The 20,090-nt window shown below is 35.3% G+C and overlaps 1 protein-coding gene across 1 annotated transcript in view; it reads right to left on the reverse strand.

The window, feature by feature from the left end:
• Positions 1 to 2,697, reverse strand: part of ND-13B (NADH dehydrogenase (ubiquinone) subunit ND-13B) — a 74,105-nt gene extending 71,408 nt beyond the window's left edge. The window contains exon 1 of the mRNA XM_090414508.1: positions 2,402 to 2,697. Within this exon, the coding sequence (XP_090270634.1) occupies positions 2,402 to 2,697 (296 nt within the window). The remainder of the gene's footprint in view (positions 1 to 2,401) is intronic.
• Between the last annotated feature and the right edge of the window lie 17,393 nt (positions 2,698 to 20,090).

Below are 20,090 nucleotides of genomic sequence, written 5' to 3' on the forward strand. Positions count from 1 at the left end.
ATACAAGTTATTCTCTTCCATGATTCAGGTGGGTTCCAGCTATCCATCCTTTCTGACATCTTGTATATGAATGAAGAAGGGTCCAAACTTTTAAATGAAGAGAAGTGTGTGTTAATACATGTAACTTACGGAAAAATATAATTAATTATAAATTTGACAGTTTCGTAAGGAAAAAGAAAATCTTCTTTGTATCTTTTTTGTCAATTCATTAAATTTAATGAATTGACAAAAAAACATTACAGGCAGAGTTAATTACAATACTATCAACAAGATTTACTCAAAATAACCACCATTAGCATCGATCACAGCTTCAATTCTGCTTCGGAACCTCGAACAAGCTGATGCTACAGTCTCCCTGGGAAGGGCCGCAAAAACTGTTTTAATTTTATCCATTAACTGGGCTTTTGTATTACTGGAAGTGCGATTGGTGTCTTTTTCAACTGCGCCCCATACAAAATAATCCATGGGGTTAAGGTCTGGGGAGTTTGGAGGCCAAACATTTGGACTGGTGAAGTCGTAGAAATTTTCAGACAACCATTTTTGACTTTTCCCAGAGGTGTGGCAAGGGGACGAATCCTGCTGCCATACATACGGCCTACCATTGGCTACCCTTGTTATCCAGGGCTTGACTACAGTTAGCAACTCCACTAACAAAGCCCGAATTCCAATGCCAGGGTTCTTCAACATCTGTTCCTGCAGATTTGCGAGGAATTCTGCTGTACGAACGCAATCAGATCGTCTGCTAGGGATCTTTCTTCTTGCTACATCCTCGTAGTCACCATTGCAAGTCTCTAGTTCATGCCTGATTGTTTTTACTGTATTCAGGGAGCATTGGGCAGCAGTCGTAATATCCTTATTTTGATGGCGGGCACGAATCTTCATGATACAAGTTATTCTCTTCCATGATTCAGGTGAGTTCCAGCTATCCATCCTTTCTGACATCTTGTATATGAATGAAGAAGGGTCCAAACTTTTAAATGAAGAGAAGTGTGTGTTAATACATGTAACTTACGGAAAAATATAATTAATTATAAATATGTCAAATTTATCCCGAACACCCTGTATATATATTATGTCAAATTTATCCCGAACACCCTGTATATATATTATTATATATATATATAATAATATATTTATATAATATAATATATATATATATATATATATATATATATATAAGCCATTTTAAACCAACCTGGTTTTACTCCATTTCCCAAGTAAGCAAACAGACAAACAAGTCAAGTTTGCACCTGCACGTATTGCGAGTCTAGCTGACCCCTCAAAGTAGTGCAAGTCAAGACAATTCATGGTAAAGGTAGAATAAGCTCTGATCACTATTCTTAATATTTACCCTTAATGCACAGCCCATCTCCTTGAGGAGATGCATGATGCTATGTATTAAAGGCAAAGGGCCATAACCCAGACCGGTTTCGACCTTTATTGAAGTCTCGTCACTGGGAGCCAGGCTAGAAATACCAAGATTTTAGTAATACAGAGCTTATAAGTATTTTACCAGAACAAGTTACCATAAGGTGTTTTAACCTTATTAAATTAAAATCTCCGGATGAGATATAAATGTAGAGAGTATTTTACCTTTGGTATAATAAATGTTAAAGATACCAAGTTATTTTAAACCCGGTTTTACTAAAATCTTGGTATTTCTAGCCTGGCTGCCACTGATGAGACCACAATAAAGGTCGAAACCGGTCTGGGTAGTGGTGTCTTGCCTTTAATACATAGCATCATACATCTCAAGGATATGGGCTGTGCATTAAGGGTAAACATTAAGAATAGTGATCAGAACTTATTCTACCTTTACCATGAGTTGCCTTCACTTGCACTACTTTGAAGGTCAGCAAGACTCTCAATAGGTGCAGGCGCAAACTTGACTTGTTTGTCTGTTTGCTTACTTTGGAAATGGAGTAAAACCAGGTTTAAAATAGCTTGGTATCTTTAACACACACACACACACACACAACCACACACACACACACACACACACACACACACACACACACACACACACACACACACACACACACACACACACACACACACATATATATTCACTTAACTGTTTTAGTGAAAAGATGAAATAATATTGTTTAGATAGTAAAAGTATTTATTTAGTAAACCATGCATTATTGAAACACAAATTATTTATTCGAAACTAATTAACAAAAGAAATAGGTACTTATGCTGATATTTTTAAAAACAAAAAGGATATTTTTAGTGAAATTTTAAACATTTTTCGTGAATGTAATTAATAAATAATAATGTTTATTCATTTTTATTAAAACACGTTGTTGATTTGTGGCATCTCGAGTTACAAAGTACGTTACTTTTTTTACAGGCACATCTTTTTGTTTTACATTTTAATTTGGATTGCTCGTAGGAACACTTCTTAAATCCTTGACTTCCAAATACGGATAATTTTCCTGCAATCTCACGCAGACTTAAGTTAATCTGTGGAACTGTTTCGGTAAATGTAGTAGTAGCTATTTCAAGAGCGTTACTAGGTAGCCAATCTTTTATAATTCCAACTGAGGTACCAATTTGGTATAAATTATTTTTTATATCTAATACGATCCCCACGATGTTATTTCCACCTAATGGGCCTCTATCTACCTTAGGTACATACACCAAAACTGTGGAATTCACTAACACATCTTTAAATTTCTTCAAAGAAACTTTCATTTTTTTCAGCTGACCTTTTCAGGTGTTTTGGAGCATTTTCCCGTTGATCTTTAATGCTCTCTTCTTTTTGGCACAAATAGCATAGAATTTTCGATCCATATCCTTCTCCTACTGTATTCCCACATATTGAGTGCACCGGATTTTTACAAATGTCACATGAATGGGCTCCAGTAGATTCCATTCTACAAACAACACAACATGCTTTACTGTCGCTGACAGCTGCTTCCCCCTTCTGATGCAAGTAACACTACAGATGTTTTAACTGTTGAACCAGGAGTTGAAGTAGAGTTGTTAACTGGTTCGAGTTGTCTTATTGTCGATAAAGAAATTGATTCAATTTCTGGTAGATCCTCTAAATTTATAGCCTTTTTGGTGAGTAAATCAGCTGCTCGTAGATCGTGTGACATTGAAGTGTTATTGTTGGTTGATTTAACTATTAATAGATAATTTGAAGTTGAAGCATTGTAATCAATTAATTCAGATGCTGGTGGATCTTTTGAAGTGGAAGTGTTGTTGTTGTTGTTCTCTAAGGAAGCTGCTGGTAAGTCTTCTGGTGTTAAAATAATGTCATGGTCCTGCTGATTAAGAAGTAGATCCAAGTCCTCTTCAGTAACAAGTTTTTCAAGCAACTCTTTCGAAATATGACTAGATTGGAGTCCTGTTTTTGATTCTGTTCCAAATAAAGCTTTTCGTTTAATGGTTCGATGAAAAGAGGAATTCTTTTGGAATTGAACAAAGTAACAACCTATAGCCCAATTTTTTGTGTCTTTGTCAATTAGCCAAGCACGTAACATAGCTTCAACATCTTGATTTGATCGCTCAACAGATCCTTGACTAGCTGGATGTCTAGGCCTACCATTTACAATTATGCACGTTGGCCACAGACTTGTTAATTTTTGTATGACAGCAGCCGTAAACTCACGGCCGTTGTCGTTTTGTAGTATATGAGGACAACCTACTTCCAAAAATATTTTTAATAGCTCCATTGCTACTTCAGCAGCTCTTTTTGTAGTCAACGGTCGAAGAAAGCTGAATTTCGTCGCGTGGTCCTGGTAGTTTAATAGCCATTTGTAATTTCTATCTGGTGTCGACTGTAAGTCAACTAAATCGACTTGGCCACGATGATTGAAGTCGCTAGATACAATTGGGCAAACAACGATTCCTTTGTTTGGAATTTTTTTTTTAGACTGACATACCGTGCACAGCTTTAAAAACTCCAGTATAACTGAAGTAGGTATTAGGTATTTCAATTTCAAACTATACAGCATTTTACCTCTTCCTCGGTGGCCAGTTGACTGATGGGTTTCCCGAAGTATGTGGTAAAAATGTTCCGTTGGTACTATTTTCATAATTGGATCGAATTCAGACTTTCTCTTCAAAATCAAAGATTTTTTAGTACCTACTTCCATAACATCGTATTTTTTTTCCTTAATAGTACTGTTTATGTGTCCGTTGCAGTTTAAGTAGTGGTGCTAATTTAAATTGTTCAATGATTGTAACAGCTTCTTCTATCCTTTCGCGAGTCCACAAAGGTTTTTCTTTTGCATGCCGCTTGTTCAAAAACGTCCTGACAGTTTCATTGAACTGTTCTTCAGATACAAATTCGGTCAGAGTTTGATTTTTTTCTATATCTGAACTCATTTTTCTACGGTAGGTACTTGATAAAACTTGAAATATGGAAAACAATAATAAAACTGCGCGCAACCTTCCTCGCGTTATGTTTGGCTGGCACGGACGCCAGAGGGGAGCTTGTATCGACGAAAAATGTTTAAAATTTCACTAAAAATATCTTTTTTGTTTTTAAAAATATCAGCTTAAATGACTATTGTTATATTAACTATTCTACATTTAATAATGCATGGCTTACTAAATAAATACTTTTAATATCTAAACAATATTATTTCATCTTTTCACTAAAACAGTTAAGGGATTTCATCAAATCACTAAAACAGTTATGGGATTTGATCAAATCACTCAAACAGTTAAGGGATTTGATCAAATCACTTACTTTCTTCAGGGAAATCACCCCACAGAGTGGTTATTTTAACATCTTCCGTGAATTGATCATATCCTTTAGGGATCTGATCAAATCCCTATTTTCATCATTTCCCTGCGACATATATATATATATATATCCTAACAATTTTATCTTGTCATCTCCTTGGTATTTCCAATTGTCTTTTGCCATCCATAAGTCTCCCTGTTAATCCTCTCAACCATGTTGTGTTGTTATATCTTGCAATGTGTTCAGCCCATCTCTACTATGGAAGATGCATGCTGCAACCACTAATGGAAAGTCAGCAGGAAGTACATGAGGAATTGAGTCAATTTGATGTCAGTATGGCCATGGAACTTGATGGTATTTCAAGTAGAGTATTGAAGAAATGTTGGAAAGAGTTAACAACAGCTGTAAATTACCTTTTATAACGTGAGTCTTAGAATGGCCCAAGTTCAAAAGGAACAGTCCCGCCTATGGTAAGAGCAATGGTAAAATGAAGATCATGCTGAGATCCTGCAGGAAGACTTAAGTAGACTGCAAGTATGGACAAATGTAAATAAGGGTGTGAGAAAGAGATGCTCTCGAAGAAGATCTTAGAAAAAACTAACAGTATCCATGGAATTTAAACAAAGAAAAATTACTTGAATGTTAGGCAATTTCAAAATAACCTCCACGTGAAAGATTTTCTTGAGTGTGTAAAAGAAAAATATAATTTAACACTGTTTTAGCATCTTTGGTGAATGTCCCATCAGTCGTTATCATCGAATTCATATTCAGTTAGTGAAACTGCACTAGCATCTCTTTCTCACAAACCTGAATTTATTTCGTAGAGGTAGCATGCAACTCTAGACTGTATACACCAGCTTGATGTCTTTTAGCAAAATGAGCACTCTTTATTTTGCACGATATCTTCTACATCTGCCACCCATACTGTTCACATATAGCACAGCTATTTATTTATTTATTTGCATTCATCCTTTCTTTTACTTTCAACATAGTGATAGAATTCTTTTGAGTTGTCCTTTAGCTTGCATAGCCGGTTTCACTTCCGTACAATAGTTTTAACCCTTCTGACCAGCCTCTTATAATACTCATAACTGATATCATCCTTATGATACAGTTCAATTTCGTATTAATAATATCCATCATATAATGTGAATCGATTTTGGAAGAGAATGTGCAGATTTCGTACGGGTCACAGACATCATCTCATAGTGGATGACATTTTAATCTGTGGCATTTATATCAATTCTGAAGTACTTCAAGCTGTTTTCTTAAGCACGTCCTCTTCCTGTTTATGCCAAAGACCAACTTTCACTGAATACAAATGCGTTTATGTGTGAGTATAATCTCATACATGGGAAGGCGTTCCCACATCGTTTTCATTCCTGAAGTTTTACAGCATACGTGTGACAGGCGATAGAATAATGAAATTTGGTTTTAATGTTTTCCATCATCTTCATCATCACATGAAAGTAACTTATGGTGAACTTTCTGATGCATATAACTGCAAAGGGCATATCGGATTCTATGACAATACAACCTTTTATCAGGGTGAAATAAACAACAAATCAAGTTCGTCCATTTCTTTCTAAGTGACATTTGTTCACTTCTCTGATTCTTTTTAGTACGACGATATCTTGGAATGCTTCTTCAGATCAGCTTATCCATATTTTAATTCTGATATGATCTCTTGTATACTGCTAATTTTCATTGTGACTAATTTCTCTCTTATTAAGCATAAATGCATTAACTTGGCTTCTCGTCATATTTATCAGCTAAAATAATCTACCAGATGCATTACATTTTCCAAAGAGACTAACTAGCCTTAACGAAATTTTTAAAGATTAATTCGCTGGCAGTCTCTGCCCTTAGTCATTACTGAATGGATAACACATACCTATCAATAGCTTTATAGGCATCATAGCACAGGGAGGTGCTTAAGGTGCAACATAGCATAGGGGGTGTTTATGGGTCAAAGCTGTATAACTGAGAGGAGACCTCCACATAGCCTTTAAAGGAATGCGGAGAACGGCCTGGGCTTCTGACCTGATGTCCAATCCTTAACTTCTCGTGGTGCACCCTGTTGGGTATCTACCTGGATACTGAACGAACGAGGATGGGCTGGCAATTTGGGATTTATCCGACCAAATTGTATTCTTCTTGGCTTAAACCAAAATACAATATGACAAAATTTCATGCAGGCTGGGACGTCGCCCGATTAAACAAGGATCCCCTTGTTTTTACCAGGGCAAACAGCAAAAAGTCAGCTACTGGAACAAATCTGAAAACACACCCCAACTCAACATCACCAGAGTTAAAGATCGGTACTATCAACATAAGAAGCCTGAATGGCAAAGAAATGGAGCTAGCTGAGGAATTAGATAAGTACCAGATCGACATAATTGGAGTAACTAAAACAAAAAAGACAAAAACTGGTGAGATCTTTCAGAGCATTAAATACAAAATTTTATATTCAGGCAATGACAATTAAGGAAAAGAAGGAGTAGCCATAGTATTCAACACTAAATACGAGGCTAATCTTCTTGAATGGCAGGCAGTCTAAAGTAGAATGATGTGAGCAAATATCAGAATGAGGAACGGGACAATGAGACTTATTTGTGCCTATGGTTCCACAGAAGGTTCTACTAAGGTAGAAGTGGAGGAATTTTTTTGAGGTTTTAGAGAAAGCAACGGACACAATGAAAAAGGAAAAGACGGTCCTTGCTGGGGATCTAAATAGCAGAGTAGGAAATGATTGTCAGACATACAAAAATATTTTGGGAAAATTTGGAGAAAAGAGCAAAGCTAATAATAATGGCAAATACTTGTTGGATTTCTGCTCAGAACATGGACTGGTTATTACTAACACCATGTTCCAACATAAAAATGTGCACAAATTCATATGGAGAAAAGAGGCAAGGAATAAGAAAAGTCTCATTGACCATGTTATTGTTGATAGTGATGTTTTCTCCCTGGTGCAGGACACCAGAGTGTACAAAGGATTTGAAATTGGAAGTGATCACTATTTAGTCTTGATAAGGAAAAAGTTGAATTTCATATTGAAAAGAATGACATGTAAGAAAGTTTTAAAGCGAATAAAAGTTGAGCAGCCAGATGTGAACTGTAGACTAAAATACACAAAGATCATTGAAGGAAAATTGAAAGAGTTTGTGAACAGGAACGAAACCTTGGAAATTCAGTGGCAAGCCTTGAAGATAACTCTGATTGATTCAGCTAGAGAGGCATGTGGTGAAGTTGTCTGCAAGGATGGAAAAATTGGAAATCCATGGTAGACACAGGAAGTTAAAGAGGCAGTGAAGGAAAAGAAGAAAGCATATCAAATGTTCCTGGCAAATAAGTCAGCTTGTGCTCTTACAGAATACAGAGACAAATGTAAGAAAGCTAAAGAGTGTGTAAAACTAGCTAAACAAAAGTCATGGGAGGACTTTTGGCAAGAACATAGAAAATAAATATCAAGAAGGGGGGAAAATATTCTGGAGGTTGTTGAAGAAGCTTAGAAATGGAGGAAAGCGTACTGTAAAAGAAGTTAGAGATGATAAAGGGGACATGGAAATGGGAGAAAAAGATATCCTTGAAGTATGGAATAATTACTTCGAAAGTTTGCTAGATGAAACAAGCAGTGATAACAGCAGTGATAAAAAAACCAGGCATGCAGTCGGGAATACATATCCATACTTCAAATAGAAGAAGCCATCAAAGGCTTGAAATGTGGAAAGGCACCAGGAGTAGATGATATTCAACCAGAAATTCTGAAGTATGGTGGTATAAAAGTCTTACAGTGGCTGCACTGCATAGTTCAGAATGCCTGGACAGAGGGACGAATTCCTGATGATTCATAGTACCCATATATAAAAAGGGAAATAAAACTGAATGTGAGAATTACAGAGGTATTTCCCTACTGAGTGTTCCTGGCAAGATATATTCAAGCATACTTGAGAAACGATTGAGAAGAATTGTGGAAGAAAAGCCTTGTGAAGAACAAGCTGGATTCATATCAAATAGAAGCCGTCAGGATCAGATCTACATTTTACGACAAATAGTGGTGAAATCATGGGAATATAACAAAGATCTGTATTTAAGTTTTGTCGATTTGGAAAACGCATATAAAAAGGTGCCAAGAGAGAAGCTATTCAATACGCTACAGTTATATGGTGTTAATGGGGCATTATATCCAGCAATACTTAGTCTTTATTTGAGTTGTAAGTCAGCAGTTAGAATTGATGGAAGTACAGGAAGATGGTTTAATGTTAAATCTGGTGTGAGACAAGGATGTACATTATCCCCTCTGTTATTCATTATCTATATGGATCACATTATGAAGGAAAGTGGCATTAAACATGATATCAGAATTGGAGATGTTAATGTCAGCTCTTTGCTTTATGCGGACGATGTTATACTTCTAAATAAATCTGCTACAAGTTTGGAAGATTCCCTGACTAAATTGAATAACTGTTGTAATAGATAGTATGAAGGTCTGCAGTAAAAAGACAGACAATGAAAATACGTAGAATTGTTGAAAATGGCAACTGTTTTGTGAACGTGGAACCTGTGGAACAAGTAAAACATTTCAGCTACTTAGGCACGATTTTTAGAGAAGATGGTAAATTAAATATGGAAACAGACCGCGGAATGAACAAAGCTAGTATGGTAGGAAGTCAATTTATTAAATTCATATGGAATAAGGGAGAAATTAGTCGGAACACTAAAGTAGCTGTATACAACTCAAACCACTTTTATCTTATGAATCTGAGATCTGGGTCAGAAGTAAAACACTTAACCAAAGACTAGAGACCACCACAGATATGAGAGTCCTGAGAAAGATTAGAGGCGTGAACAGATGGCATCAGTGGCAAAATCATATTAAAAACGAGGATATTAGGAAAGAACTAGAAATTGTCAGTATGATATGGTCACTTAAACAGCATGGGCGAGGAAAGATTAGCAAAACAAATGTTCTCTGCCAGGTTGGCAGGAAAACGACCCAGAGAAAGTCCAAGATATAGGTGGATTGATAAGGTACAAAGTGCCTTAGACGATAGAAATATAAGATCTGATAACGATGGAGTCTTGACAAGTAACAGACTGATTTGGCAGAAAACTGTAGATAAGAAGTTGGTAATGATGTAAATTTTTCATATAGTACTATTATATCCTATACACCCTCTGAGGGTACATATCAGGAATTTGACGATGATGAAGATGATGCATCATAGCACTTGCTTATGGGTACTCCTGTTATTATTAAGAATGATGTTAATGTTTTCTGGACTAATAGCATTATAATTTTCGACATTTTGTTGTTATTTATCATATAAAATTCAAAACAATAAAATATCATCGGCTAGCGCCTTTAATTTCTCTGTAGGGAATAGACAAGGTCGTTTTAGCCCTATCTAAGTTTTGGAGACTGAAAAAAGGTTTAATCTTCACCGATAGCCAATTAGAGACAGCTCCCAATTCTATCATTAATTATAAACGGTGTTCAGTGAAGAGAACCTCCATGTCTTATTTCGTAATCATAACACTCTATTTATTGTCTATACTAGTGTGGATTCTAATGGTCGATTTTCTTGATTTTACACAACGAAAACCCAAGTTTTTCGAGAGGATAAAACCCAGCTTGTCGTGCTAGAGATAGGCTAATTAGCGACCCCATTGAAGAAAGATAAGAAAACGTTTCTGTAGTCCGTGATTAGAATTGAACTGTGGTCCTTCTTTGGGTGGCCAAGGGCTGCGAGTGCAAATGCTGCTTCACTGAGTATATTTTTTTACACCAATAACAAATAAATACATAATAGTAAAAATGAATACATCATATATTTACATATGCTTTAACCGACCTAAACACTCTGTAGTCTTGGAGATTTGTATATTTATATATGATAATCCGCATCGAAGTGAGTTCTTGTTTTCTATTTATATATCAGGTTTAGCATCCTTTAAGGTAATCCTTTTTTTTTTTTCATAATGTGACACATAAAATTTACATACCCGAAATCCAGTTTACAGTTTCCCCAATTTTCCTTTCGATCAATCCTTTTAGGAATATCTGCATAAATGTTTCTTGATGCATTCACCGGAAATACTTCTCTATAATTTTCACATTCAGTTTTATTTATTACTGGTATCTGATGACTTTTCTACCTCAGCCATTAATTTACTTGTAACATACTACCTAAACATTTTTATCACTGTCCTATTTTCTATTAATCACGTTTATTATTCTTCTGAAAAATAATGTTATTTTTCCGCGAAAATGTAAATATGAAACATGCAAAACTATTATGAAGTTACTGTAATATTGGTGATTTTTTATTTATTAAAATTTCCGTAGATTATTTTGGACAACTTTAATATAATATTGCCGTTTTTCAGAAGATTTATTGCATCTATTTAGTTGCATTTAGTGATATAACTGTAGAAATATTCTTAGTTTAAGATTGTATTACGCGTACAATCGCGCCAAACCTCGTCATAACGAACTGGTGTCAAAAAGCACAAGACACCGTAGCTGCAGGTGTGGGGACCTTTGTCCTGAGCACAAGCATTACAGCATCGAGATGATATAACAAGGATAATTTCACATTTGAAATATACAGATTTAAAGAAATTGTTAGAAAATCTACCAGAAAATTGGAAAAGAAAACGTTTCAAGAAACTGATGTATAAGGAAATCAATCAGAATAAGAAGAGGCAGGAAACACTGAAGTTATTAAGAATAATAATGACAACAAGGTAAGTCAGTTAGAATATACGAAAGGAGAAAATATATGCGTGATCTGAACTAGAATAGGTTTGGCATCAGGACCCTGTATTGATTATTTATTGGGGCTGAACCTAATGCAGAGCGTAAGGGAAACTAGATCATCATGGGAAAAATGGTGAGAATGCTTGAATAGTTCAGTTGTGGTATGCAAATGATAATAATAATAAAAACATAATAATAATGATGATGAAGTAATTGGAAGTATAGCGAAACATTGCGCCCTTCGATTGGAAAATACCTGGTTCGATTTTCCTCGTCTTGATAAGGGGAGTCCTTATATGGACTTTTTCAGTTGCAGGTGAGCTAGCAGATCTCATAAGGTGGTATCAGGGTTTTTCTACCGAAAATTCGGGTTTTACATCCCGCATACAGAAAAATCGGCCTTCACAAAACACACATTTTACAGACAAAATATACTGTTGTTAGTGATGATGGGCGATAGATGGCATAGTCTGAGAATTAAGTAGTAGTGGAGAGGATGAGATGTATTTAGCAAAATAGAGTAGTGTGCCCTCCCACGATGAGTCCTTGGACTCCCTGGAAGTGTCGCGTAATAATAATAATAATAATAATAATAATAATAATAATAATAATAATAATAATAATATTATTATTATTATTATTATTATTATTATTATTATTATTATTATTATTATTATTATTATTATTATTATTATTATTATTATTATTATTATTATTATGCAAAAGAGCCTGTGTAGTCAGTGGATGTGGTGTTTGCACACCATGACGCTTGACCGCACGAAGGAAGACTTCTTGGTTTGAAATCTAGTCGGCGACTACAAGAAATTTTTCTAAGCCTTTTTTCGACCAGTTCCCGAGTTAGTCGATCTCTGGCAGACAAGCGAGTTTTTTCTCCCGGAAACTCAAGAAAATCGACCGTAGAACCCACATTATTTCAGACATTAAATACAAGTATTAGGATTAGGGACCACGAGATGGTGGCACTTGTTGAGCCGTCTCTCTTCACTGCATGCCGCTTAATTAGTGAAAGCCTTGGGGACAGCTATCTCTGATTAGGTACCAGTCGAGATTGAACTGCCCACTCAGTCTACAAAAAGTTAGATAGGGCAAAATGGCCTCGCCTACTCCCTATACACAGGAATTAAAAGGCGTTAGCTGATTTTTTTTATATATATTATTATAACTAGACACATAATCATTGAGCCTGTGTAGCTCAGTGGATGTGCGTTTGCCAACCACGGCGCTTGGCCGCACGAAGGAAGATTTGGTTTCGAGTCTAGTCGGCGACTAGAGGAAATTTTTCTAAGCCTTTTTTCGACCGGTTCCCGAGTTAGTCGATCTCTGGCACGGGCAAGCTGGTTTTTCCTCCCGGAAACTCGGGTTTCTCGTCCTGTAAACTCAAGAAAATCGACCGTAGAACCCACATTATTTCAGACATTAAATATATTGTGTTAGGGGGTTAGGGACCACAAGATGGCGGCACATTTGAGCCGTCTCTCTTCACTGAGTATCGCTTAATTAGTGATAGCCTTGGGCCATCTATCTCTGATTGGTACCAGTGGAGATTGAACTTCCCACTCAGTCTCTAAAAGTTAGATAGGGCTAAATGGCCTCGCCTACTCCCCGTATACGGGAATAAAAAGGCGTTAGCTGATTTTAGCTGACACATAATCATCTCAGTGACATAATCATGTCTTTTTTATACAATGAAACCTGTAGTGAATTCATCACTAAAAAACACACGTACAAACCACAGTGATAAGTTTTAATACATAAATATTTCATCCCAAGAATCTTGGGGCATCCTCAGTACAGTAATTCAAACAATACTAGGAATAACATACAGTTAGGTCTCATGATTACAACGAAATCTCAATATGTGTGCAGTAGCGTGTTACAGAATGAAATTAAAATATAATTGAAAAAACAAAAAAGATAACATATATAAAAAGATTATTTTACACAATTTTGTATGACAATTTCCAATACTTCAGGAATTGAAAGAACGTTATTACGGTTTAAATTTGGTCTGTGTAGTAGGGATTAACCACATTCTTTATATTAATGTTCATGTTCACATAAAGATCTATGTAAACGTTTTGCCTTTTCCCAATGGATCCTATGGTTTGGGTTTTTAACTCTGTATTGAGCGAGGCCAGATTTCTGCGGTTTCAAAAGAGAAATGTGGTCCTGATGTCCCGAAATGCGTTTCTTAACAGATCTACTTGTCTGTCCAATGTAAGACAACTTGCAGGAGCATGGGTGAGAGTTAGTCTTTAGGAGAAGGCAACAAGTTATAGATCTGGTTGATGCGTTTGTAGGTAGTGGCAAGATTGTATTTCTTCATAATTTTTGAAAGACATTCGTAGATGCCTTTGACATAAGGTATGGGAATCCTATGGGCTTCTTCTTGTCTAGGTTGATGTGCGGGAAAGTGACTGATGATTTTTTGAGTTGTTTTAAGATTGTATCCATTTAGTATGGCTGTATTTTTGATTATTTCTAGTTCTTGGTTTAGAGATTCTTCAGAGGAGCAGAATCTGTGCACTCTGGTTATTAATGATTGAATAATGCCAAATTTTTGAGATGGATTATGAGCCGAAGAATTGTGAATGAGGCGACCTGAAAATGTAGGCTTGTGATAGACAGAAGTGAAGATGGAACCATCTTCTTTTATTTGGATGTGTAAATCCAGTAAAACTACAGGTGTAATTCTTAACAGATACGTAACAGTACGGAATGATCCCAGACTGCAAAGACGTCGTCGACATGTCGTAGCCAAATTTTTGGTTCGGGTTCGAATGTGAAAATTTTTTCTTCAAGTTATTCTAGAAACTGGTTTGCTAAGTTTGGAGATAAGAAAGAACCCATTGTTATTCCTTCCTCTTGCTTGTAAATTTTACCTTTCCAAGTGAAGTAACTGGACGTAATAACAAATTTGAATAACTCAACAATATCAGACGTAAATTTTTGAGTTAATGAGTTTAATGTTTCTTTATGTTTCTTTATTGATTATCAGTATCTCGAAAAATTCGGGGATAAAAGCATTTGATAAATGTAATATTAATCTACACAAAAAATACCTTAACTTGCCAAATCTATCTAAGAAAATTCATAACAAATTACCGACTGAAAAATAAGTGGTCAACTTATCTAACCGTACACTAACAGAAGATGAATTAAATGTTCTAGCAAGAGGTCATAAATTTGCAATTTCACCTAAATATTTTCCATATTTAGATTTTATACAAGAGAAAAATGAAAAATCGGCCATCTTTCCAGTATTGAAGCCAACAGACTTCGTTTCGAAGTAGTAAAAATAAGATGCCAAACCTTCGGAATTAAATATATCACCATCAGAATTGAAAGCTCTTACCTCCTTAAAACGTAATAAATAACATAGGAAATACCACTGTGGTTCTAGCTACCAATTTGTATGACCGAAAAATGAATCTACTACTACGAGATCGAAATACTTACGCCAAACTGGATTGTGATACTACAAAAAGACAACTCAGGAAACTATATAGGTTACTTGATGAAACCTCTTCCTTAGATGAAGAAACAATTGAAAAACTCAAGACATACCATGCTAGACCTCCTAGAATATATGGCTTACCTAAGCTTCACAAAAATAACGTTCCACTCAGACCCATCATAGATTCCATTAGCAGCCCGATTTAAAAGTTATCAAGATTCTTATCTAACCTTCTCAGTCCTCACATAGGCCACTCAGTCTCATCAATTAAAAATTCCACAGAGTTTCATGCAAAAATAAAATACATTCAACTGTTAAAAACGGACATGTTAATTAGCTTCGACATTGTCTCCCTCTCACTAACATTACCCATAAAGAAACAGTAGATTTATTAACTCAAAACGTTCGATCTGATATTGTTGAATTATTCACATTTGTTATTACATCTGGTTACTTCACTTGGAAAGAAAAAGAAATTTACAGCCAAGAGGAAGGAACAGCAATGGGGTCTCCTTTATCACCAAACTTAGCAAACCTGTTTCTAGAATACCTTGAAGAAAAAATTTTCATGTTTACCCAAACCAAAAATTTGGCTATGATATGTCGACGACGTCTTTGTGGTCTGGGATCATTCCGAACAAGAATTACACCTGTTTCTAGATAAAATAAACCTTCTTCATCCTCGCATGAACTTTACGCTAGAAAAAGAATCTCCACAGGGCATCTCCTTTCTAGATTTACACATTCAAAGAAAAGAAGATGGTTCCATCGCCACGTCTGTCTATCGCAAGTCTACATTTTCAGGTCTCTACATTCATAATTCTTCTGCTCATTATCCATCTCAAAAATTCGGCATCATTAAATTATTAATAACAAGAACGGACAGATTCTGCTCCTCTGAAAAATCTCTAAACCAAGAACTAGAAATAATCAAAAATACAGCCATACTAAATGGATACAATCTTAAAACAACTCAAAAAATCATCAGTCACTTTCCCGCACATCAACCTAGACAAGAAGAAGCCCATTGGATTCCCATACCTTATGTCAAAGGCATCTACGAATGTCTTTCAAAAATTATGAAGAAATACAATCTTGCCACTACCTACAAACGCATCAACCAGATCTATAACTTGTTGCCTTCTCCTAAAGACTAACTCTCACCTCTGATGTTACCAAGCATGTATGAAGTCCCATTCTCCTGCAAGTTGTCTTACATTGGACAGACAAGTAGATCTGTTAAGAAACGCATTTCGGAACATCAGGACCACATTTGTCTTTTGAAACCGCAGAAATCTGGCCTCGCTCAATACAGAGTTAAAAACCCAAACCATAGGATCCATTGGGAAAAGGCAAAACGTTTACATAGATCTTTATGTGAACATGAACGTTAATATAAAGAATGTGGTTAATCCATACTACACAGACCAAATTTAAACCGTAATAACGTTCTTTCAATTCCTGAAGTATTGGAAATTGTTATACAAAATTGTGTAAAATAATCTTTTTATATATGTTATCTTTTTTTTTTTTTAATTATATTTTAATTTCTTTCTATAACACGCTACTGCACACATATTGCGATTCCATTGTAATCATGCGCCCTGACTGTATGTTATTCCTAGTATTGTTTGAATTACTGTACTGAGGATGCCCCAAGATTCTTGGGATGAAATATTTATGTATTAAAACTTATAACTGTGATAATGAGTGTAAGTGTGTTTTTTAGTGATAATCATGTCACTGAGCATGGTTATGTGTCTAGCCAAGGGTTGGAAATGAACGCTTGAATTTGTACTTTTTTTAACTGTATCAGAAAAAAGAAAGTTGCCCAATTGGACCCAGCAGATCACCTAGTGTGAGACGGTGTGGAGAATGTGTCAGCTTGAAATAATATTAGTTCGGTCTCTAGCTATGATAGAACCTTTCTTCACCTGATTCTTCTTAATATCATTGATAATTTTGACCAACTATCCTTGATTTGTGGGCAGATATTGTTGTACCTTAAATTCCCAAAATTTATATAGGGCTAAAAGTGTCTAGTATATTCCTTTTGAGAAATAAAAGGCGTTAGCGATTTATTTTGTTTATATGATCTCTCTGGCGTATCATTCTTAGATAATAAAACCTTTAAGGCACACAAAAAGAAACTCTGGATATAGATTTGTTGTTACGTTTATGTTCCTATTCTAAAACTGATGTTCTGATTAGTATTTGCATCACTTTTTCCACTTACAATCGACAAAGTAGTGCTCATATTTGTTCAGATACTGCGTTCAGCTGCACAAAGTATACAAAGAATACTTTCAGGGAGTGGATTGAAAATACGAAGTATATGAAGAGTACTTAAAGGGAGTGGATAGAACGTTTGTTGAAATATAACTTTTGGAAATCAGTAGGCGGTCTGCTTCTATGGTTAGTCATTACCGATAATTAAGTTCATGACCTTAAAGATTTCAGAAGAGAGCGTACTTGTGTTCTTAAATCTTAAGTGGTATTATTGTCTGAATTACTATGTTCTGGTGGCTATTTTTGTAAGAGTTGCGAAATCCCTCCTTGAGTTGCACAAAACAAAGTGGTGTCAAAAGCACAAGTCACCTTAGCTGCAGGTGAGGAGAACCTTTGTCCTGAGCACAGGCGTTACCAGCATCGATGTTGATGCTATAATGAAATATGAAAATATGAAATACATCTTGCCATCAGTTAAATATTTACTACTTAATCGATGGCTACAGAATGAAAAACGCCTAAAAATACTTTTACTCAGCGACAAGTATCGAACATATAAGTCTTTCCTCTTGCATTCCAAATTGTAGGACAATAAATGTTGTCACAAGGCTACAAAAATATCTCTTTTTTTGCTAATAAAAACGAAATACCATCTATTTTTCGACATTGGTTGTTTCCATCAGTAGTCTGAGCGAAATTCATACGATGTCTGTTACGTTTATAACGACACCCGCAATTGATCTAGTACCTAATGCGACATATCACTTTTCTTAATTCATATCAGGCATCCCTATCAAGTCATTTGATAGCGGGCTAAGAAATGATAGCCACTAGTCCATCATTAAGTTTTCAGATAGTAGACATGACTGTTTGATAATATAGTAATGGAAAATATGTGAATTCAATACAGTATGAGCTCCTGTATCTGATTCTGTATGCGAGAGAGAGGTTGGTTATTTTGTTGGTTATTTTTATTTTTATTTTTAATGAGTTCCAACTCGTGAAAGCTTGCAAACTTCTGCATTTTAGTATCATTGAATAATCCGGAGATCAAACAAGAACTTGTTCAATCTAGTTTAGATAATTTAATAAGAAGAGATGGCATCTGACATTGATAGATGAAATTCATCTACTAGCTAAAGATTCAGCTAAAGATTAAAGGTCAGAGGGTAGATATGCATTTTTATTTTTAATAAGTTCCAACTCGTGAAAGCTTACAAAACTCTGCATTTTAGTATCATTGAATAATCCGCACACTCCTCTAGAGACCAAACAGGAACTCGTTCAATCTACTTTAGATAATTTAATAAGAGATGGGATCTCACATCGATAGATGAAATTCATCTACTTGCTAAAGATTAAAGGTCAGAGGGAAGATATGCAATCCACTCGGCCACCCAAAACCAGACCACAAAGTTGCAGTGATATAAGAGTTGTTTAAGTTTTATTTGATGACTTTTATTGCGTAACTGTTTACGAATACATAACATATAACCAGCCATATCTGCATGCACACGCAAGCATGCATGCTCATACATACAAGAATGGATGTACTCTTTTACAGAAAGAATGAGATTTACATATGGATTATCTCATGTCCTTATTCAATCAAGGAGGGTAAACATGATAGGCATCATATTACAACTCATGGAAGGAAATGCTCTTTATTGCGCTCACTATGTTCTATAACATAAAATATTAAAAATTATCCATCCCCACTTACTGAAGATTCAGAATTAGTCTTAGCATTTAATCTTTATGTCGTCTTTTAAACTATCCGGAATTCTAGGATAATATTGGCACATACCTAATATCAGATATATCCACAAAAAAAAATAATAATAATAAAAGAAAAATGTCTAATGAGGAAAAATCATGGCTTCCAGCCATTCCGCTAGCCCACAATCGCCTATCCATTAAACTGACAGGAATGCGTCAGTTTAATGGACCAATCAAGCGAACATTCAGGTGGGCGCCTCCAAGTTCTCAAAAATGTCCTTCAGGCCTTCCAAATAAGATTCATTGTTGTATTTTCGGGGGGAAAAAAAGTATCATACTCTGCGTAAAATAATTTTCTCGACTGTTTTGTCGAAAAATATCAAGGAATATCAAGGAATAAAACCTCACACGTCTAAAGTTAATGAATATTAACTTTAGACGTGTGAGGGCGCTGATTCTTGCTTAGTTACCACCTGTGAACATGGTAACCTGCAAAAGTAGAAAATAATAATAAAAAAAATATTAACAAAAATGACATCGCAGAATGGAACCAAATCATTAATATTAAATAAATTATTTCTCCCATAGATAAGGATTTCTGAAACACTCCGTATTGGTTTTAAAATCTCCAAACAAGGGGAGATAGAGAAAAAAAGATAGAGGAAAAAAAGTAATTTTGAAAATTAACTACAATTTCTAACTTAATGTAATATTAAATTGTATTTAATTTAATATAAAACCTAACTCTGCATAATTCATATATTATCTTGAGATAAAACGAAATACTGGAACGAAGAAGCTGAAAGAACAGAAATTTGAAAGATTTGGCTTTCTTGATATAATGCTTCCGTCTTTTCCTTGTAAACGGAGGTTTGATACATCGCGGTATGCTACACACGACAGCAACCCACTTTCCTCACTACGTTCGTAATCTAAACGAAGACGACGCATGGTATCGATTTATCATTATAAAGAGAATATTTTTCATAATCGATTTTGCGTGCCTAAAAGTATGCAGCGGTCACGTTCAAAAATCGCATTTCTAAATTTAGGTTTGTTTAAACATTGTCAAGATATGACTGCTAATGTAAAGCTAAAAAAAGATTCTTAACGAACATTAACATTTGTAATTTTATTCAAGAAAATTCATGCAAATCTTTATAGTGTTCTTCAACTTTGCATATTGCAATAATCAT

This window comes from Typopeltis vanoorti, chromosome 2 (assembly GCF_054136105.1).
Source record: "Typopeltis vanoorti isolate ZY-2024b chromosome 2, IOZ_Tvanoo_1.0, whole genome shotgun sequence".
NCBI classification, from domain to species: domain Eukaryota; kingdom Metazoa; phylum Arthropoda; class Arachnida; order Uropygi; family Thelyphonidae; genus Typopeltis; species Typopeltis vanoorti.